Source organism: Acipenser ruthenus, chromosome 3 (assembly GCF_902713425.1).
Source record: "Acipenser ruthenus chromosome 3, fAciRut3.2 maternal haplotype, whole genome shotgun sequence".
NCBI lineage: Eukaryota > Metazoa > Chordata > Actinopteri > Acipenseriformes > Acipenseridae > Acipenser > Acipenser ruthenus.
The window spans coordinates 52630704-52654833 of record NC_081191.1 but is presented as its reverse complement, the minus strand read 5'-3'; the positions used below and the strand labels follow the sequence as shown (position 1 = coordinate 52654833).

General features: G+C 38.7%; 1 protein-coding gene across 4 annotated transcripts in view; it reads left to right on the top strand.

Annotated features, from left to right (window-relative positions):
• Nucleotides 1-24130, top strand: part of washc5 (WASH complex subunit 5) — a 152007-nt gene that overhangs the window by 44903 nt on the left and 82974 nt on the right. For all 4 annotated transcript variants that reach the window (XM_059013731.1, XM_034058882.3, XM_059013716.1 and 1 more), the window contains 3 exons: nucleotides 7632-7803; nucleotides 8011-8138; nucleotides 11053-11182. In XM_059013731.1, coding sequence (XP_058869714.1) covers nucleotides 7632-7803; nucleotides 8011-8138; nucleotides 11053-11182 — 430 coding nt within the window. The remainder of the gene's footprint in view (nucleotides 1-7631; nucleotides 7804-8010; nucleotides 8139-11052; nucleotides 11183-24130) is intronic.

The following is a 24130-nucleotide window of genomic DNA, read 5'->3' as shown; positions in this document are numbered from 1 at the left end:
TGGCATCAAGGTCATAGGAGACTTCAAAATGGTGGCAATTCTGATGGGTCTCCAAGGTGGTTTTACCAAGTTTCCCTGCTATCTTTGCCTTTGGGACAGCAGGGACACCAAGGCGCACTACCACAGGCGGGACTGGCCACAGCGGACTGAGTTCTCTGTGGGGAGGAACAACGTCAAGTGGGAGCCACTGGTGGACCCCCGGAAGGTGCTGATGCCACCACTGCACATCAAATTGGGCCTTATGAAACAATTTGTCAGAGCTCTAGATAAGGAGTCGGCAGCCTTCAAGTACCTTCAAGACTTCTTCCCTAAGCTGTCTGAGGCAAAGGTCAAAGCCGGTGTCTTCGTCGGACCACAGATAAAGAAGATCCTGGAGTGCAATGAATTCCCCAAGAAGCTCACTAGTAAGGAGAAAGCGGCTTGGAACAGCTTTGTCGCAGTGGTTCGGGGCTTCCTGGGCAATCACAAGGCCGAAAACTATGTGGAGCTGGTTGAGACTCTGGTGAAGAACTACGGCACAATGGGCTGTAGGATGTCCCTCAAAGTCCATATCCTTGATGCTCATCTTGATCAATTCAAGGAGAACATGGGAGCGTACTCGGAGGAGCAAGGCGAGCGCTTCCACCAGGATATACTGGACTTTGAACGCCGCTACCAAGGACAGTATAACGAGAACATGATGGGAGACTACATTTGGGGGCTGATTCGTGAAAGTGATTTACAGTATAATCGTAAATCTCGAAAAACTACTCGATTCTAAATCTTCTGTAGTCATTTTTGTATTACTTTAGTATAAATACATGTTAATTTGGATTCATATGTTGTTTTTTTCTGACGAAAAGACACAAATTCGCCCGTTTTCTCATTGGAAATAGGTAAATTTCAAAATATCACTGTCCAGGTCACAAAAGCAAAGTTTGTGGGGAATAATAGCCATTTTCTATACTTTTGAGGCATAAGCAATTAGGAAATAACACTTACTACCCAGGAACAAAAATTGTGTTACATAGTGTGATGTTACCTTTTAAGTGTGTTGTGAATGGGTCAGTTTAACTTCATATACAAATGTGTGCAAGTATTTGACAGACTGCCTTTGAATAAGCAGTGGTCAGTTCAATTAGTTTCATTACAATTTTAAACTATAATAAACATGTTAAGAATAATAGCCTTATTTAACTGTTCCATTCTCGGACTATGCCTGACCTCTCTCTGTTTCTAAAAGTTGCCTGCTCAGGCAGGTTTCAGACACCCTGTTTACTTGCCAAGATTATTGTTTTGATTAATATGAAACACCATTGTAAGCACTTCTCCAAATTCATCACATGAAATCAGTTTTCTCCCAAAGAAAGTCGCTACTTATTTGATAAGAACTGTGACTGGACACACCTCCCCTAATTTGTGGAATGCTCCCTTCTACTATGAGGTTTTCTTATTGTAGAAAGACCTTGGATTCAAAACTGCGGACTACAAGTAAATCTCACTTTGACTGCCAAAAAGAACCTTCCATATCTAGCACTGCTCTGCTTGCAAGCAGATAAGGTCAAGGCTATTTTTCTGTAGGTTTTTTGTGTACTAAAATTATTGAATACAGTTTACACTTTTTGCCTAATATTCCAACCGTTCCTGTTTTTTATTGCAGTAAAACCTTTATATAAACTAAAAATTTATATTCTTTAATGGATGTTGTAATGTCTAAAATATTTTTTTGTTTAGTTGGAGAAAGAAAATGAACTAATTCTTAAATTGATTAAATGCTCGCTCCTGCTTTTACAGTATTTGTATTACAGTAGAGCCTTAACAAGCAAACACTTTTTAGTTTAAATGTTCTGTTTCTTATTAGATCAAAATACTTAAAACATATTATTTCTCTTCAGAGAGTTTTGTCACTCTATTAGATCAGAATTTTTTTTTTTTTTTTTTAAAACCTCTGCTTAGTAACAACATAATCAAATTGGTCTTTTTAGTTTCAAACATTGTTCTGTCTAAAAAGGGTTAACCTTTTTTTTTTTTTTTTTTTACTAATTTGCAATACTTAACCTCCTTTCAAGGTTACAGACTTCCACGAGTGTATGTGCACTAATAACAGGCACATAGACAAGCTTTTTTTCTAACATCACCACTTGTTCAGTGTTCTTAGTTCAAATCATTGTAACCTGTTCATAATTTGCTTCAATGTTATTTATGCTGGTTTTATATTCTTTAAAACACAGTACAAATACAATATTCTGACAGTCTCCTAGTACTGAACTTTTAGTTTTTAACTGTAATATGTTCTTTCAACAATAATACTGTTATTTGTATAACAGTTTAACTTTAAATGAGTTTATAACATGTATTTCTAATTCAGTTACTTCAGTATAACTGTTGCTAATATTATTTTACTGAATTAAGTCTGACCCCTTTCTCTGTTCATACAAAATCCAGTTGAAGCAAGTTAAGACAACCTGGCCTTTTTGCCAATTTTAGGGTTGATTTTAATATGAGACATGAAGCAAAGAAAGTAAAGATGCTACTTTTTCTCATAAAACTGGAATGTGCACAAGGCCTTATGGTAAGAGCCTGTCAAGTTTGACTCCTTCCAGCAGGTGCTTTCATAGACTGCACACATCTGTCCATTGTTTTCTACTGCGTATGCAGATCTTTTTGAAAGGAACATATACAGTATTATTATAATTATTGACAAAGAGTATATCATTATTTCAATCAATACAGGTTAGTTTAAATCATCCAATAACTCGGCACATTCCCAACAGGATTCGAACTCTGCGCCAGGCTCAGCTTGGACTGGTTCTGTGAACACCACGACAGGCCTGTGCAGATCTGCTAAAAATATTTTCTAAAACACATTACAGTCATTTCAATATTTGTTGCAGTTTCACAAATGTTCAATTTGTTTCCCAAAGATCGGCATGCTTCCAGTAACTGTGACAGTCTTGGGTCAGTTTCTGTTCTGTGAGTCAGTTTCTGCTCACAGGTGTGGGTGACAGTCTCTTTAAAAGTCTGATACCTGCAAAAAATTTAAATCTTGTGAGCTGGGCTCCCATCATTAGTGGGAAGACTTCAAATAAATTCAATTGTTTCTATCAAAGAGTCAGACATCTTGGTCGCATACCTTTCACTCAAAAAAGGTGCTCGCACTTGTACAAGGGAAGGGTTTTAGGGTCACTCTCTGACATTCTTATAGTGTAACCTTCTGTTGTATGGAATTGTAGATGTTCAATGGCATAATACAGTCTTTTGCAAAGGAGGAAGGGGTGATGGGCCATCATTAACATTCATAGTAACATGGATAGGGGGAATGGGGGCACTTTAAGAACAGGACACCCATGCGACAGATGTGTAACACGATGATACTGTCACCTGCTAAAATGGAAGTGTATGAGGTGCATGGTTATCAAACTGTGTTTACACAGGTAAGTGGAATGTGCTGTGATGTCATTTTGAGAGGGCAGCACCAACAACGCGGATCAACCAAGAGTTTTTCAGTGTCATACTGGATGAGCAACAGAATACAGTTTAATGGGAGGGATGGCCTTACCGTCACAGTTGGGCTGTAATAACAGTATGTTCTGTATTTTAGGACTGTGTTAGCAGAGAGTTGTAGGTTCGTCTTAACTGATGAAGGCTGGCTATGGTTAGTTGTGTTGCCTTGCCCCTTCCACTGCTTGTAAGGGGGTAGGAGGGAATACAGAGTTAGGGTTAAAAACAATAAAATTGCATTTCCCTACTTTTTTGTAGTTTTTTAATCTATCTATCTATCGATCTATCTATCTATCTATCTATCTATCTATCTATCTATCTATCTATCTATCTATCTATCTATCTATCTATCTATCTATCGATCGATCGATCGACTTGTTTTGCCTGGCGGATTGCGTGCTGTGTGGAGTGGAGGTGTGTGCGTGAGCTCTGCTGGCAGGTTTGTCTGTCTTTTTCTCTTTTGTCTTTATACTGTTTTGCATTTATTGTTTAACCCTCTGCAGTCCATTTATTAAGTGCGTGTCAGGTGCATCAGGTCCAATTTATTTTCACACGCGCAGTTAATTTTAGACGCACTGTTTAAAAGTATTTTTTTTTTCCACAGTCAAATGGGTTTAAAAGGCCCTGCATATCAACAAAGCACTCACTAGGCATCTCCAGCCCCACCCCACCCTTTCGTTCGCTATAGCTTTCACATATGCTAAGAAATAAATAATAATAATAGTCGTATATACCGCTCAATCATCTCCTGATCACTCGTTTTATCACCAAACGCCTCAATAATGCGATCCAAGTCATTATTTTATTACTAGAACATCTGAAAAAAGCTCTGCAAATGTCTGTGATATTCTCTGAGTGCTGATGCAGTCACAGGCAGCTTGTTTCCTTATGGCCGCCCCTATCTGATCCCAGGGGCAAGTATGACTATTTATGAGATACGCCCCTTTTTTTTCGGCTTGTCTCTGCTCCTGTCGCTCCCACTCGGCCATTGAATGGTTTTCTCGGCTTTTTCCGGAGAAAAAATGACTAGAAACCCAAAAAGTTTCCCCCGAGGGTTTTATCCCTTTGGAGGAATGTGTGCTCGCTATTGGGGAGGTAGTCGGCTGTGACAACGTAAAATCAGTTTCTCGCATGAACGGGTCGATTTTGCAGTTTTTTATAGGTACAGTTGAGCTAGTATCTATGGTTGTAGAAAAGGGGATTGTTGTGAATAACACTTTTCTCCCAGTAATTTTTTTAGCTGTCCCCGCTAGGAAAATCACCCTCTCCTAATGTTCCCCCTTTCCTGAAAAATTAGGTGATAGAGAGGGAGCTGGCTAGCTATGGGCAGCTCATGTCTGGGCTGAAGAGAATCCCTGTAGGCTGCAAGTCACCACATCTGAAACATGTAATTTCATTCAGAAGGCAGTTTATGATTTTAAAAAACATTGATGAAGATCTTAACATTACGCTTAAGTTTAAGGTGGATGGCAGTGATTGTCATTTATGCAACCTCCGACTCGAAGTGTTTCAGATGTGAGACTGAAGGTCACATTGTGAAAAACTGTCCCAAGAAAGAGAGTAGGGAGTGGGATGGGAGAATGCTGATAAGCAGAAGCCAGGATTGCCTAGTGCTGGGCTCGCTGGTAGGAGCGAGAGCAGGCTAGTGATGGTGGAGATCCAAAAGGATGAAAACGGACATGTGTGCCTCGCATATAACGAGGTCATAAACTCACCTCAAGATCCAGCTTCAGCATCCATCACAGCTGCTCTCCTGCCTTCCTCTGTGTTACTTAACTCCGCCCAGACCATCAACATCATTAGCTTGTGCTCGGTCCTCTAATTTCAAGATGCCACTTTTGATGCATAAATTCACAATAAACAGAGACGTGCAATTTATTTAATAAGTGAACAGTAAATTTAAATTAAATGTGGGACTATTATTACACTGCAGATGTATACACAATATAAGTTTCTGGTTTTGTCTTCATTTAAAATGTGTTTTAATTATGCAACGTATTGATGTAAAATCGAACGCCCAGTAAACTTTGTACAACGTCATTAAGCAGGTTTGGCATTGCAGGGGTGACGAGGAGAGGTTTCAGTTCTGAGTGATTGTTTTGTAAACATTATGAATGTTTGTTCACCACTGCTATACCCCATTAGAAAATTGACACTTATGCCGGGCTTACACTGCACGATTTTTACTTATTCTAATTACTAATTTCTTAAAATCTGGGACAAAATGAGGTTGTCTGGGACAAAATTGTCTAAGTGTGAGAGGGTCTACGATGCCCCCGATAATGGCTTCTGCGACGCTCTTAGACATCCCGACAAATTTCTAACATGTCAGAAAACTTTAGTCTCCCGACAAAGCAATTCGTGAAATGTGTGAGGGGCTATGGGCCGATTTTTATTGACGAATCCTGCCATTAGCCAATAGGACAAGCTAGCAACAGTAGCGACGAAGAGAAAGGTTGTGCCCCGCAAGGTGTGGAGCCTCGAAATTGAGGAAAGGATGGTGGAGATGTGGCAGGAACACCTGTGTCTCTTTGACACAAGTGGCATTTCCTATCATGATCGCTCATTGAAAGAACAAAGATGGAGGGAAATTGTTTTGCAACTTCAGGTACCTGGTAAGAAAATAATTGTTATAACTTATTAACGCCGAAGCAGATACTGTGTGTGGTAGTGGTGTGTTCTCATGGCAATCAATTTCTACAGTCATTCGTATCCGATATCCCCTTCAAACCGCTACTGTATGCTTGTATTGCTCATTTAATCAAAATATGAGGAGGAGGGGTGCGTGTCTGTGTGTGTGAGAAATGGAATGTAGATTACGTTGTTGCATATTTAAACCTATGACAAACTTGTAGTAGCCTACTATTAAAGTTGTATTCTAGTCTGTTCAAAAGCGCAACACTCGCTCGTAGTACAAAATATTTTTATTAGTTTAAAAGTCTTCAAAGTATTCATCAGAATTTGGTATTCTGATGAAGATCGCTTGACGGCCAATCTTTTAATCTGATAAATATTTTGCACTACAAGCGAGTGTTGCGCATTTTGAACAGATTAGATTTTATATATTTGGATGCACCTCGACTTGAGTTGGTTCAGAGCACAGACGTCAAGGAAATAAATATTGACATTGCTATAATGTTATAACTGTTATAAACGTTGTTTTGTTTTTGTTTTTTTTTGTTTTTTTAATCGCAATACTAAACACGTGTGCAGTCTATGGCCCTGAAGTATAAATTCTCATGCTGGAATTTGCAGAGTATGAAATTAGCAATATCCACGGTTCTATTATACACACATAGTACACATTTTCTTCTTTTTTTTCTGTGCAAAACAATGCACAGACAACAGCGATCGCCTCCTCGCTTGAGTCCACGATTCTCCCGAACGATGTCTACGATTCTGCAATGAAAATAGGCGCAGTCAGTGACAAGATGTCTCGTGTAGTCTGTGTAGCTTGCAATCCCCGATCTACAGTGAGAAATCGTAGCTCAATCGGTTAGTGTGAGTAGCGCTGCATCTCCCAATTGCAAAAATCGTGCAGTGTAAGCCCGGCTTTACTGCACTTTTATAGAGTGTGTTGTACACATACTTTTATTTATTTATTTTTTTTACAAGCACTCTCGTGGAGGACTAGTTAAACACAGACATCTAGTCCTCATCAGATTTAATTTGCCTCTGGTGAGCGTGAGTTTCTATCCCTCTGTAAGCCACTCCAATTTGAGTTGTGTTTTACTCCTGGAATTTAAGTAGAGCTGTTTGCATATTACAGTAGTTACTAATGTTAATTTTGAACTGTTAATTCTTTACTTTCGGTTTATATCAAATAAACAATCTTAAGGCTTAGGAGTCAGTAAAAATACCCCTTGTCCACTTCTGTTATGTAAAGTGGACATGGTTTTTGTAGGTTGTTTGGTACCTACAATAACCAACACCTTATTCAATTGTAATACAGAAATCATGGTTTTGTTCTTGGTGTCTACTGTCTGTACATTTGTGTCCTTCTTTTTAAAATAAATAAATAAATAAATAAATGAAATTGTACAAGGTCTACAAAGAAAAATGATATAACAATACCATGTTAAAGAAAACAAATAATGCTACAGTGGAATGATTGGACTTTGTATCTAATCCGAGACACTTTTGTCCCGCAGGCGAGTCGATATGCTGGTAGTATTGATCGGTTGAGGCCTCAGTTACAGCAGTTTCTAAAAGAAGGCTTCCTGAGGGAGGAGATTGTGCTGGACAATATTCCGAAACTGCTGAACTGCCTTCGAGACTGCAATGTTGCCATCCGCTGGCTGATGCTTCATACAGCAGAACCAGGTAACTCATTTTAAATCATTAGAAATTACGAGGAGAAAGTCACATGTATCCTAGTTGTGTGATTTGGAGAAATTGTGGGCTGGTTTTTAATTTAATTTATAAATGTTGAAAGCAACTGATTTTGAGAAGGATTATTTCAGCCATATCTATCTTGTTGTTAACCGTGTGTGGGTGTCTTCTCTTCCCCCCCCCCCCCCCCCTTTGCAGCTTATGACCCAAATAACAAAAGATTGCGTCAGATAAAGGATCAAGTTATCAATGACTCCAAATACAGCCCCAAGATTCTATTCCAGTTACTGTTGGATACTGCTCAGTTTGAGTTTGTTCTAAAGGAGGTAAAAACACTGACTTGTTCATCTCCAAAGAATTGTGATTTAAATCAAATTGTATCCATCTATTATTCTCTCTCTCTCTCTCTCTCTCTCTCTCTCTCTCGGGTGGTAATTTCGAATAATAATTAGTATACCAAGAATAAAAGTTTCAAGTACTTGAGTACTCAACCTCTAATTACTCATAAGTAACAGGTCCTTAGAACGTATTCGCAGCAACCACACTTATAGGGACGCATTAGATAACATCAACATTAACAGCGAAGACACATCTAATGTATTCAAAGTAAAAACTTTTTAAAACTGTAAGTAATAAATAAGAACACACAGTAGAGGGGTTTTAAGTGCAAAATGCTGAACTTTATAAAAAGGACCTTCAAATCTTTCAACTGCGTTTAACACCCCTTCTTATAAAACACACAACACTACTGCTTACTAACAAAGCACAACAAAATACGTTTGCTCAATAACATCTACGTTATAAAATATAAGAAACCAAGATGTACTTGTTGATGTCGTCGTAATAATAATAAGTCTGATTCCGGAATCAAGCCGATATCGGTAGGAGACCGATTTAATGGCAGAAAGCAAACAACACAGGCTTAACGTTGTCCGGCAAGTGTGCAGTCAAAATCCAAATGAAAGTTCACTTTAAAAAAACAAAACAAAAAAATGCCTTGTATTGTCTTTGTAATGCAATGTTCACACATTTGTGTTTAGAAAGATCATTACATCCACATGTTCAGGGGAAAGACGAGAGCCATTTGAACTGGAGCATCAGTAAACTTAAGGTGTTTGTGGCGAGGGTCCAATAATGATGCAATGCTACTTTTTTCTGCTGTTTTGAAGTGACAGGTGCCAAGCGCCGCTTTTAAAGATTCTGATACAGCTGTTTTGAACTCTAATTGATGTAATTGATTTTAGATGTTTTGACAGCAGGGTGGCAGTAACTGGGTGCACCATTGATATCAATACCTCTGATTCACGACCAGAGCATTTTGTAGCACGTTGCAAGGAACACAATACTGGCAGCAACCCAAGATAATCTGCCAGCTGTCATCAGTTAGGTCCAGTTTTCAGGTTTCTGCCAATTTTGTGAAAGTTCTGTCAGATAACACTACTGCAAGTGCCTATCTTTGTTCTTGAAGGCGCTTAAACATGTCTTGAATTGAATTCCATCGTGTGCGACAGTACTTCACAAGTAATGGTAACTTTTTTTTCTGCATTTGCTTACTTGCCGCTAACAGCAGCACACGCTGCATTTATCTTCTCGAGTCTAGTAATGATTGTTTTAAACTGATTGGAACCTATCCTTTGCAATCAATTTTCAATTAATACTATGTTTTTCTTCAGCCTGAGACACATCACATTGCCGACCACTGCATACAGTAAAATATGCAATGCTTGTTTTGTTTTTTATCACGTCCTGTGTTTTCTTCCAAAGTAGCAGATGGATGTTTGAATTTTAGATAACTGAGCATTGAACTCATTGATTTATGATAAGAAATACATTGCACAGTAGTCTCGTTTTTTAACTTTTCAAAATACTTCCACGCATTGCTTCCCCCCCCAGATGCAGTTTTTTACTGTGTAGAAACAATTGCTTCACTGCTCATGTACTCCTAGCCAATAGCACAGCTAGGTAATTCTCCCTGCCAATTATCAGTGAGGTAAGAATTGTAGTGGCTGATCACTTATAGCTTCCTCCTCTTAGTTTTTCAGGTGTAGTTTGCACATTCTTCCAGCACTATATATAAGTTTTAGAAGTTAACGAGTATTCGAAAACTTGATCAAAGCATTAGAGTAGTAATTTTATTTAGAATACTCAATTCCTTGAGTATTCTGAGTCACCCCTTTTATATAACAGTAGTCTTCCCTAGGGGCATTTAATTTTCCACTATGGCCGAGTACATATTTAATATGAATCAGTCAAGAAAATAGAGGCAAGGTTGGATAGTAAATACAACTTTATATATTTTGTTAAATATAGTTGATACCGCATACGTACATAAATAACAAAATGTTTTTGAAGATCATACTGTATAATTAGCAACGTTTTTCTCCATCTGGTTTGTGACTGCTGCATAATCCAGTTTATATCCCGCCAGTCATATTTGTTTTTGTCGAGTTGAATTTCAGAAAACAGTGACAGTGTTTCGGGCATTATAACATTATAGCCCCCTGTCTGTAACAATAGTCTTCCTTCAGGTGAATTTTCTACTGTAGCCCTCGTCTCCAGTCCATATTTACTTCTGGCTGTCTGTCTTAGACACAGTCTTAGAATTTTAAAGCTAGAAGCTTAAACCTCTGGACATGGACTTGGATTGCAGGGTTTTGAGATACAACTACGGGAGTCTTTGTGACGATGCAGTATAAGGAAATCGCCACCAGTCTCTTAATATTCTGGAAAAGTGCACAAAGGTGCCGAACAAATTTACTCTGCTCCAACATTCTTGCCTTGTATTTACTAGCATTGTTTCAGTAAGTTAGAGATTCCTTCAATAAAATATGCATTTGTTTTCTTGCATTACATCTTTTGGGAATACTTGTTCGTCATATTGTTTAATTACCTTTTAAACTGGTGGTTTGAATATTTGTCACACTGGGGCAGCAGTGTGGAGTAGTGGTTAGGGCACTGGACTCTTGACCGGAGGGTTGTGGGTTCAATCCCCAGTGGGGGACACTGCTGTTGTACCCTTGAGCAAGGTACTTTACCTAGATTGCTCCAGTAAAAACCCAACTGTATAAATCGGCAATTGTAAGTAAAAAAAAAATAATGTGATAACTGTGTAATGTGAAATAATGTATAATGTGATATCTTGTAACAATTGTAAGTCGCCCTGGATAAGGGCGTCTGCTAAGAAATGAATAATAATAATAATAAGTAATTTTTTTTTTTTTTGTTTTGTTTTACTACCAGATGTTCAAGCAGATGCTGTCTGAGAAACAACTGAAATGGGAAAACTATAAGGAGGAGGGTTCAGAGCGAATGACTGAACTTGCTGAGGTGTTCTCTGGGGTAAAACCCCTTACTAGGGTGGAGAAGAATGGTAAGAGAACCATTATGATTGGAACTAGAATGTGAGAGTTAGAAATCTGTGTTTTAGGAGCAGAAGTAAATGAAATGGAAAGAATCACACAAAGTGTATGCATACTGTTGAAAGACTTGAATTGGAGTTTGCGAGGCTGTGCTTTGTACATCCTATACCTAAGCTGTTTTTGCTTTGGAAAATTTGCTTTTTGTGGGCGGCGGGGGGGGGGGGGGGGGGGGGGGGGGTCAATAACTACTCCCTTCACTACGTATACTTAGGACAGTTTGTTTTGGCAACGGAGAACCAAATGTGTGAAATCAACAGAAGAGCAAAAATAGGCTGGAGTGCCTTTGGAAGATTAAGCATGGTTCTGAAAGGGAAACTATCCTTATGCCTCAAGAGGAAAGTCTTTGACCAATGCGTGCTAACTTACGGATGTCGACCATCTTGGGGAAAGTGCGTAGCTGCAAGGGCTCTGAGCTATTTTAAAATAAATAGTTTTCTATACATTACTGCATATATATGTCTATAAATAGGTATAGCTTTTCTACTCTCCTTAAGTGCAATTGATACCTGTTAATCCATTTGTGTATCTCAATCACAACTGAGAAATGCATTAATAGTAAAATTGGTGTAATTTACTTTTTTTTGTTTCTGTGGAACCACTAAATGGGCGTTTAAATCGTAAGTCTTACTTTGTCATTTAAATGCCAAAGCGACATGTCATTTATTAATTTTAAATAGTTACTCGTCGTAATGATTGTATTAGTGTGTCCAGCAAAACACTTATGTTGCATTATAGCTTGTTTGTGCGTTGTGCTTGTACATGAAAAATAAAAGCCCATTAAGTTTTTTGACAGAAAAAAATTACTAAATTAAATCAAATAAATTACTAAATTAAGCCTTATATATAAATAAATGTATAAACACAGTGAAGCAATATGAAAAAATAATAGCATCGGCAGTATGATAATGGTCTGTTTTGATTAGAGGCTAGTAAAAAAAAAAAAAAAAAAAAAAAAAAATCAACACAGCCTTCTGTAATCTGGCTCAACAAAAGACATTAAAGTTGAATCCGGTATCCTCCACAATTGAAATTGGTTGCATTCCCTTTGCGATCATCTTAATAATCAACCATGTTATGTTTTCAGACCCAATTTTATCGTATTTCCTAACATTTCACTTGCATGTCTGGGCCCCACCTCCTTCACGCTAGATCTAGCCTCAGTAGAAGCAGACTAGTTGTGTGACCAAAAGCATGCTGGACATTGGGAGGTGAATATCTGATGACAATGATGCCACGTGACATTCCAGGATACGCATCCGCTCAGCACTCGGCATCGCCACGCTCAGTCAGTGAGGCTGGACCCTCCTCTTATGGCTCTGCGTCAAGGGAGGGGGAGCGTCACAGTTGAAGGAGTTTAAAGAGCTTGTAGGGAAAAATTGATGACACCTGAAAAACAATATTAGTGAAGCCAAAAATATGTTTATTGGTGTAATACAAGAATATAACTATTTTAAATTCTCTGGGTCACAGCGGATGGAATCTGCCACAGACAATGGCTGCAATCACTTTTTAATAACCCGACACTCTCCTATAATGACATCATTTGAGACCCTTCCCCACCTAAACCTGTGTACGTCGCCAAGCCTCACCCACATTCCTTTGCATCGTAGATTCTCTGATTCTCCCATCCCCCCCCCCCCCCCCCCCCAATGCAACCAAAACAGGGGACCTTCTTCAGAAATGCCCTTAAATGGTCATATTTGCTGACCCTGCAATGTATTGAGACAGACTCTGCATTCCAAAATACCCCACTTAAACTCTGTGTTCAATATCTCTCCATTTGAATGTACCATACATCCCAAATAATAATATGGACTATCAAATTTCCTTACAATCCTCCCTTAGATACTCTAAATAGAATATATGAGAGTATCTCGCCATCATACACAGTACATAATAGTTCATATTCAATTACATAAGTGATACAAAATACAAAGTTTATCAAAAGTAGTGATTTATAAGGAATTGATTTGATTGAATTTAATCCCAGCGACAAGCTTCTGTCTTAGGTTGTCTAGATGCATTCTAGATCTTACCTGTCTTCGAATACCTGCCATCGATTGGGTTATTAAATCAATAATTCCTATAATCAGCAACTCCCTGAGAAGTTTCTTTGTGCGAATCATTCGACGAAGATATATAAACATCATCAGTGTGATTACAAAAATAGTTACTCAAAATTATAGCACCCTTAAACAGATAATCCCAGTATGTATTCTTGTACAGAAATTCCATATTTCCTTCATGTATGAATTCATCAATTTTGTCTTGACGAGCGTCCACTTTAACCTGTATTTCTGCTAAATGTACCTTTATCCCTTCTTCCTCTACCAGTAGTTGTTTTAATCTATCTAATTTCTGGAAAGGGATTTACTTGAAGCTTATTGAAATCATAGATATCAGCATCATAATCATTCTCTTTGGCATAGAGGGAAAAATCATATTTCCCATGTACAGATGTTTAACAGATGTAACACAAAAAAAGCATTCTTAATCATTCAAACTTGATTGTCTATTACATAGTTCTTCAGATTAGTAGTAAAACAATATTTACCATTACCTTGGTAAGCATAATTCAATACTGAACCATAATTCATTCTTTGGATAGTTATAATACAATTACCTTCCGTAGAGTTAACATGCGTATTAGAAGATGACATAGTACATCCTGGCAGAAATGCATTCACATTCACCACTGAACAAGTGCACAGATATTGACCCTTCTTAATCACACAACAATCCAATCGTTCCATCTGTACCATGGTACCATCATTTTTCCTTTATTATTTTTGGTGGCATCTGAGTGTGTGTATGTAAGATCCCATCTCTCGAGAATCCAATATTCTGAACCATTTCAACTTTACCATGCACATCAGATTGATTAAAAACAGGGATGGATAACAAGAAAGCTATGGATTGATTAGATCCATGTTCAATAGGTATAGTTTCTGCTAAACTGACTATCAAGTTGTAGGGTAGTGGCAGCGGATCACAAGGACCATTATCTCTCCATTGTGTGCACACACACTTTTTAAGGATATGTTCTGCTGGGTAGTACCTTAACCCACTCCCTGCTGTAATTATCTTGACACACCAGTGAGTTTGATTTTTCACACATGGGCAAGAACATAACTTAATATTTGCGTCAGGTTCAGCTACTTGTGATATAGTTCCATTTGAATAGTAAAAATATGTCTTTGTAGTTGCAAAGTAAAGGTTAGGTACAGCCGTTTCACATGAAGTCATATCTTTAGACAGTTGCTGTATTTTGTCACAACCATTGCTCCAAGCATCACGTAACACTTACTCTGGCATTAAATGTCTAGGAAATTTTTCCAAGAGAATTTTTCTCTCACCACATCGGGCACTGTACTTGCCATATGCTGTCCTATCATATCACATGCTTGCTTAGCTGAACTTTGTTCGATGTAATTCATCAGCGTTGTCACAATTAATTCACTGGCATTTATCAGATGGATCTGTTTAATTACATTTCTAATGAAACTATCTTGATCTTTCATTCCTATTCCCAATCTCTCTTTTTAATTTTACCAGGTATCTTTTAACTTCTTCAATCTGAAATGTATTATACAAAGAATTTCCCCGACCCAAACATTCCCGTAACGTCACCTAGTAGTTCTCTCTTCTTTCTTTGCTCCTTGACAAACATGCCTTGGGTTCAAGTATTATATTCTTTTAACTGTCTCTGAATCAAGTCATTGTATACACCTGTATCAACAAAAGAACACACAGTTTCTGATGTCCAATGTTCCATGAGGTGAAGTCCAACATCACTGGAATTTGAATCCATAATACTTGATCAATCAGTGGTCTGGGATCATCTGAGCTGGAGACCAAACCATTCTCCAGTCCCAGAGATTTAATAGGACAACTTCCAATCGAATTCCCCAGGATTTCCAGGAAACAAAGTAGTATCCACATTCTTGTTTACCTGCGAAGACAAATGCAGTGTCACTTCTTTAACATCTTTCACCCCTATACCTTTCCTCTTCACCTGGATAATATCTACCCACGTAATGCAGACAGTGCGAGAGAAGAAATGTTTCCTTCTTTTTTTCAATGATCTGTTTCATCATATTTATGATTATTAATTTGCAAGATCTCTATTGAAACATACAAAGTGCAAATCCTCTCTTTGTATCTCTACACAAACAACTATCTTATTGTAATTAGAACATCACCCATTGAAAAATTAAACTACGCTTGAAATGTTTTTGCTTACGATTGTAAGTCGCCCTGGATAAGGGCGTCTGCTAAGAAATAAATAATAATAATAATAATAATAATAATAATAATAATAATAATTGACAATGATTTTCCTGAATTTTCATTGCAGTTCCAAAAATCACCACAGAGTGTCAGTGCATAACATGTATTGTATACCCACATGAAAAACTTAGTTTTCACCGAACCCCTTTTTTATTTCAAACACAGTACTTTTATTTCACAGGCCTGTTCCAGTTCAAATGTCTTATTTTCTTGGTATGCCCTTCAACTGATTTACATGAAACAATTTGTCAGTTGGTTTCTTTCCTTTATCCTCTAGTCTCACTTTGTATATAGTACTTCCACAGGTATCTACTACAAAGTATGGTTCCTTCCAATTTACAGACCAAGGTCATTTTTGTTCATAATTCTTGACCATCACTTGTTCTTCAATTTGGAACTGCGTTTCTTTCACAATTCTGTTATAGTACATCTTGTTCTGCTGTTGAGATAATCCTGTGCGTTTTACCTGTGTCTGCATAAATTTGATGTAGTATCCTTTGTATTCTCTCTAAATACTCAGTGCGCTTCCACCCCTCTATCATAGGTCTACAAACCTCTAACCATAAATGTTCTGGTAATCTCATTAGTCTACCAGTCATAATTTCATATGGACTGTAACCATATGGACTGTCGTTTTATGTTGAATCCTCCTGATCATCATCAGAATAGCAGGTAAATGCCTAACCCAATCAGAACCTTGTTCTAATACCATTTTTTTATTGCCATTTTCAAAGTGCGAATTTTCCTCTCTCAACATTCTCAGAACTTTGAGGATGATGAGCTATGTGTAACAACAGATGTTGTATACCTAGCAAGTTCATCAATTCCCTGTGTACATGCCCCACAAAGTGTGTACCCCTATCACTCTCTACTGATAAGGGAAGACCCCATCTGCAATATATCTGTTCCCACATTACTCTTGCTGTTGTAGCAGCTGTACTGTTTTTAATTGGTAACATTTCAATCCACTTTGAGACTGTATCAATCACCACCAGTATGTATTGGTACCCCCTTGTCCCTTAGGAAACAGCCCTACATAATCAATTTGTAAATTGGGCCATGGACCTTCAGATAAACAAACAGATTTTAGCTTTCCTTTTTTCTTAACTGGTGAGGGATTCATTTGTAGACGCACCACGCAGTTAACACAGTAATGTTCTACATCACTTCTCATCCCTGGCCACCAAAACATACGATGTACTCGCTCAAAAGTTTTCTCAAAAGCCATGTACCCCCCCTGGTTGTGGGCAAAATATAGAATATCAGTCCGCACCCACTAGGTGGTACCCATAAAGGACACTCTAGTGAGGAGTATAGTAGTACACCATCGTTAACAATCAGAGGCTGGTGATAGTCAGCATAAGGACCAGTAGGAGATTTATCCTTATTCTGAATTACCCCACAATCTGTTGGTCTTGTTGCTGAGCCGTTTTAAGATCTACTGGAGTGAGAGGTTGGAGCACATTTATAGGAGACGTTGGAGTGTTTTGTTCATGCCCCGGAGTATAAACATTACCATTTGTAGCAGCTTGTTTTGCTAACAGATCTACTGTACAATTACCCTGTGCTTGTGAAGAAACATTAGATTTCTGATGCGCTTTAACCTTTACAATGGCTACCTTAGCCCCTGGATCCCTCTTCTGCATTAAGAACCATATTGCCTTTAATGGGCCTTCTTGTGCTAGAGGTTGACCATCAGCACTCACATATCCCCTTTTGTGCCAAATTTGAAGATACTCAGTGATTTATAATTCACTACAAAGGCTGAATCAGAATAGACGTTCAGGCTCATAGAGGGAAAGAGTGTAAGAGTTTGTAAGACAGCCACAATTTCTGCTTTTTGTGCTGAATAAACAGATGGACACTGATGAAGGTAGTTATCCTCTGAAGTATGGATCGCAAACCCTGTTCTGTACTGTCCCTCTTCCCAGAATCGTGAACCATCTACATAAACATCAAGAGCATTCTCAATAGGGGACCGGACTACTTCCTCGTCACATACACGTGGCGTACCTTCATAAAGAAGAGCTTGCGGTAACATAGTATCAGGTTTATACAAAACCCAAATTTTTGCTACTCAAATCCAAAGTCCGCCTTGCAAGTCGTGCATTTGAAACCCCTTTTACTCTGCCATTCAACAACATCTGTATATGTGTGTGTGTGGTGTGTGTACAATGAGTTCATTAAACCCATAAATGTATTCGAAATGTTTTGCAGCCCAGCGCAACGCTAGCAAGTGTCTTGTACACGCTCGTAAGTTTGCTCTACAGGAGACAAAAGTCTGGATGCATAGGCCACCAGACGCAATTGCATCTGTACTTCCTGAAGAAGAGCAGATGAAATGGCAAGTTCTGTAGCTGTCGTTTGAATAACAAAAGCACTCGCGCTATCTGGATTGCGCAGTGCCGGAGCACTAATGAGAACCTTTTTTAAAGTTTTGAAACGCAGCCTCTTGTCTGTTTTCCCAATCTATGCAGTCCTTCCCTGTCTTTACACCCTTCAGTAAATCATGCAAAGGTTTGGCTATCTCTGCAAAACCCTCTATGAACTCCCTACAGAAGCCCACTAGCCCCAGAAATGATCTTAGTGCGGTAACTGATACTGGTACTGGTAATCTGCGTATTATCTCTATTTTATGAGGATCAGGTGTTCGACCCCCCCCTCACCAATCTTGATTCCCAGAAAAGTGACCTTCTTCATAAACTGAGCTTTCTTAGGGTTTAACTTAAGCCCTGCTTTTTCCAACAACAACTCCTCCAATAGTTGTAAGTGTTCCTCCTCAGTTTTGGTTTGCAATAATAGATAATCTACATACTGCAACAAACACTGTGGTTTTGAAAATGCAGACGATATTGATACCAGAGCCTGATGAAAGTGTGTTGGGGAATTTGCATATCCCTGTGGCATAAATGCCCAACGATATTTCTGACCACCAACCGTGAAAGCAAACTTGTACTGGCTGTCAGGATGCACAAGTATGGACCAAAATCCATTAGATATGTCCAATGCTGAGTAAACCTTCGCCGTGGAAGATAATGCAGCCATTACATCTGGTGCTGAGGCAACTATCGATGCACAGATGGTAGTGTATTTGTTCAATACCCTATAATCAATAGTTAATCTCCATGAACCATCTGGTTTCCGGACTGGCCATATAGGTGCATTAACAGCAGACCTGCTAACCTCTACGCATTTTGCGTATCCGCTACGCATTTTGAGTTGGTAATATGCGGCTACGCTTTTATCAGAGATGATACGCAATAATACGTAATCCATATTTCGCTCATCGTCTATGATGTTGCCTGTAGTTAGAGAAAGTGTTGCATCTAACGTCGGAGCCGGCTTTAGGGCAAGGCAAGCAAGATAGATTAACCAGTTAGGTTTTGAGTTTAGTTACGTGATAGAATGACCAATCAGCTTTTGAGTTTAGTTGACGATCCAACCTCCGTTTTAAAAAAAGTTATCGTGGGTTGACTGACAAATTCCTACCACCCAGTTTCTTTGTATAACTGACATTCTACTGTAGCCTATCAGGCTTTGTTGAGCTGACTCGCTTGTGTTTCAACTGCCAGTTTCGGACACACTGGAGGGAGTGTGAAGTTCTGTGACTTGTGAGGAAATTATTTCAAACTGGCTACGGTACCTTTGTTTTTTTATTAATGCATTAGTTATGCATTCATTTTTGTCTGGGGGGGAAAAAACCCACTTGCGTTTAAAAAAAAAAAAAAAAAAAGTGCTCAGTTTTGATAACTGCATCGCATGAAAAGAAAATACAGCTGAATGAGGATTTTACGAGAATGGCGAGGGAGTTAAGTACAAACATTTATTATAATATTATAGTACAATATTTAAGTTTTAATATTCTGTTTTTGGCTCGTTGTCCCATTTTTCACAAACGCCTGTTACCATACAGGGATGTCAGTAAAATTTGATTTTATAAAAATGAGCACAGCATTAACATTGTTAATGTGGTTAAGGTACAGAAGGCTTCTGTTTACTTTGCAAGTAGCGTACAATTACATTATAGATAAATGCAGTTTCATTGTGCTTTAAACAAGTCATAAGTGGCTGGTTTGTGATTTTATATTGAAGTTCAGTAAGATCATTAATGTAGCATTATGGATTTTAACGGAAAAATATTTTTTTATGTAAGGACTGGGAATCGCTGACCTGCATAAGTGTAATCCTGTTTAACTGTATAGATAAATATTTATGAAAAAACGGCCATACAAGTAAGCGTGTTAAAGTGGGACTTAATACTACTACCAATAATAATAACGTAATATCAGAACTACCAATATATGCTTACTGATATTAACTTTTTATGAAGCGCTCACTACAAACAAATGGGTCCAGTCTTTTTCTTTTTTTTTATTCTCTTTTAATCACTGAAATCCATTTTACCCTCCTGTCTGGATCAGCAGGAATCCTGTAGAAGGAAACTTTATTTCTGTCCAGAACAAAAAAATTGGGCATTACTGTAATGTTACCGCCCCTAGGCATTTTGGTCATCTTCCACAGTAATGCTGACTGTGAAAGAGAGTTCAGCTTGGTGACCAAAAACAAAACCCAACACAGAGCCAGCCTGAGCACACACATGCTAAGTTCACTGGTAACGCACAGTCATGATGTCAGCGAAGCAGCAAGCGTGTCACACACAAACCTTTAGTGACACCTTGCTCAGGAAAGCAAAGTCAGCCACCTATGAAGCTAAACATTCAAGATCTGAAAGTGAGGAAATGAGTCAATGGTAGTTTGTATGTGTGAGATCGCCTCTCTTGGGTAATTATACTGGCGCTGTGGAGGTGGATCCTTGCCCTGCACTACAATCTGTATGTTGTGAGAGCCCATGTTTCCACAGTCGTGTTTGTGTGTTGCAAAAACTGCTTGTCTTTGCTGCAGTATAATAGAAAGATTTAAATTGTCACTCTGCAACAATGTGTCTAAATCATATCCCTCAACCTGCTTAATTGCGAACACTGCGTGTGCATCTGATACATTATGCTGTTTTCCCAGTGGTCCCACTAGTATCCTGCCATATATACCTGTTGCAATAATCAATGATATAATTGTTTCCCCATTATGTCAGAACCCAATATGTTCCTGCCATCCCCTGTGGGACTCATCCATACTTTCTCTTTAAATTTATCATTGCCAGTTTGAAACGATAACAACAAGGTTTTTGTTGCCAAAGATACTTTACCATTGAACCCCTCAAGTGCAATAGTATCTTCTCCTTTATCAGGAGGTGACGTGTTATGCTGAATAGTGAGGGAGGCTCCATTGTCTACTAACCATGTGTTACAGTGGCCTCCTACTGTAACTTTGACAACTAGATGGCCCCACTCATCCCTACTCAATGGCGCCACTGGCTTGATTGAGGCCAAACATCCCTATGCAGAGGCAACCCCTTTGGGTGCCCCTTTCGCTTCCAACTTCAACATCTGCTCCTTTAAATCTTGAAGTTGTTTAGCCAGTTCTTTGTAAGGACTAAACTGCCCATTCTTTTCCCTTCTTTTAACACACAACTTAGCCGTATGTCCCTTTTGCTCACAAGAGTGACATTTCAAATCATCCATATTAAAAGGCGGAGGTCTTTCTCCTTTACGCTGTTTAACATCATCAGGCCTGTACTCCTCATTTTTCCACTTGTCTGATTGAATCGCCGATACAGGCTTCTTTTTACTGCCAATGCCTGTCGGGGCACGAGCATTAAAAAGACGTGTCAATGCGTCCAACGCATTATCGTAATCTACGGTTGAGCTACCAGCTGTGCTCTAAAAGGGCCTGACTGATTAATCAACAGAGACACTAGCGCCTGATCATTTTTCTGTGGATTATCAATGCCACTATAGGTCTTGTACGCATTAAACAATCTAGAGGCGTAGGCAGCAGGGTGCTCTCCTTCTTGTAACACAATTGAAATGATTTTATTCCAATCTGTAGTTCTACACCCCATCAAAGTAATCAAATCATCTTTCCTGTTTGCTTTAGTAGCAGTTCCCAGTTTAATCCTATTCGGTAAACTCACTGCTAGAGGCCCTGTATAAACAGTCATAAGCATGCATATATCCCTATCAGACAAATGGTGTCTATTACTATGCAACTCCAAACAACTCAAAAACTCAAAGGGGTCGCTTTTAATAGGATCAAAGGTTCCTATGAGTTTAGATAGAGACTCGATCTCAGCCACGGATAGAGGTTGTTCAGCAGTAACTTCCTCCGTCCCTTGGTCCCCTCCTCCCGTGTCTCTCATTTGTTTACGCCTCCGTGCTACTGGAGCCATCGGTGCAGAAGGCCCCACCCTTACATTAACTTCCACACCGTTATACCAATTCCACTCCTCCTCTACGAGGCTGGGCTCATCCCCATTCTCCTCACCCTGATCTGAGTCGTCATCTGTGTCGTCATCCATCATACCTCTGTGGTAGAGGAACGCCCACAGCTGCAATGTGTCCCTCAATCAAACACATTTGCTGTTTAAGTTTATCAATCACGGTACTATCCCATCTGCTCTGAGAAGAAGGTGTATTAACACACTTTCTCACTAAACAATCATAAGCATTTACACTTTCTGCAACTGCTCTTTCAAATACCTATTTTCCATCTTAATCACTTGCAATTACTCTCCAATAACTCCTCTCTCCTTACGCATTTGAAGCTGAAAGTCAGCAGCCAGCACCCCTTGCGACTCCAGACACGCAACACTACTCGCCATAATTTTTACTTGCTCTTTCTCAAACTTTTTACTATTTTTTAACTTGCGTGCATTGTCCTGACAGTCATTTTTTTTCTGTAGTACTTTCACCATACCTTGTTGTCCTAATAAAACAGTAGCCAATCTGCCTTTTTTTGATTTAGGTACCCTTTCACTAGTTTCAAACTGTTATTTGCCCCATGTAATAGGGTCTTTCTGCCTTTCTATACCTTCATACATCCCAAATATTAATATGGACTCAAATTTCCTTACAAGCGCTTAAAAGGGACCAAAAACAAAGTACAAAGAAAGAGTACTTGGAACTGCAAACACAAGTCAAAAAGGAAGTTAGAAAGGCCAAGAGAGAGATAGAAATCAATATTGCTAAGGGGGTAAAACCAATTCCAAAATGTTTTTCCAATATTATAACAGCAAGAGAACATTCAAAGAGGAGGTTAAATGTCTAAGAGACACAAATGGCAAAATCATAGATGAAGAAAAGAAAATAGCAAATATATTAAATGATTACTTTTCACAGGTTTTTACAAAGGAGGACACAGACAACATGCCCCACATGTCGACCTGTTCCTATCCAGTTTTAAATAACTTTAGCATAACGGAGGCAGAAGTGTGGGACTAGGAGCTAAAGGGACTAGGACTACTTAAAATAAACAAATCCCCTGGGCCGGATGAGATCCTCCCAATAGTACTCAATGAAATGAAAGAAGTTATTTACAAACGGCTACCCAAGATCATGCAACAGTCTCTCGACACAGGGGTTGTGCCGACAGACTGGAAAATAGCAAACGTAATACCGATCCACAAAAAGGGAGACAAAACCGAACCAGGTAACTACAGACCAATAAGCCTGACTTCTATTTTATGTAAACTATAATAAGATCTAAAATGGAAAATTACTTATATGGTAACAATATCCTGGGAGACAGTCAGCATGGTTTTAGGAAAGGGAGATCGTGTCTAACTAACCTACTTGACTTTTTTGAGGATGCAACATTGACAATGGATAATTGCAAAGCAAATACATGGTTTATTTAGATTTCCAGAAAGCTTTTGACAAAGTCCCGCATAGAAGATGAATTCTCAAACTGAACGCAGTAGGGATTCAAGGAATTGCATGCACATGGATTAGGGAGTGGTTAACATGTAGAAAACAAAGTATTGATTAGAGGAGAAACCTCAAAATGGAGCGAGGTAACCAGTGGTTTACCACAGGGATCAGTATTAGGTCCTCTGCTATTCCTAATCTACATTAATGATTTAGATTCTGGTATAGTAAGCAAACTTGTTAAATTTGTAGACAGCTCAAAAACAGGAGGAGTGGCAAACACTGTTGCAGCAGCAAAGGTCATTCAAAATGATCTAGACAGCATTCAGAACTGGGCAGACACATGGCAAATGACATTTAATAGAGAAAAGTGTAAAGTACTGCACGCAGGCAATAAAAATGTGCATTATAAATATCATATGGGAGATACTGAAATTGTAGAAGGAATCTATGAAGAAGACCTTGGAATTTATGTTGACTCAGAAATGTCTTCATCTAGACAATGTGGGGAAGCTATAAAAATGGCCAACAAGATGCTTGGATATATTGTGAGAAGTGTTGAATTTAAATCAAGGGAAGTAATGTTAAAACTTTACAATGCATTAGTAAGACCTCACCTAGAATATTGTGTTCAGTTCTGGTCATCTTATTACAACAAGGATATTGCTGCTGTAGAAAGAGTGCAATGAAGAGCAACCAGAATTATCCCGGGTTTAAAAGGCATGTTGTATGCAGACAGGCTAAAAGAATTGAATCTATTCAGTCTTGAACAAAGAAGAGTAATGCGGTGATCTGATTCAAGCATTCAGAATCATAAAAGGTATAGACAATGTCTACTCAGGGGAC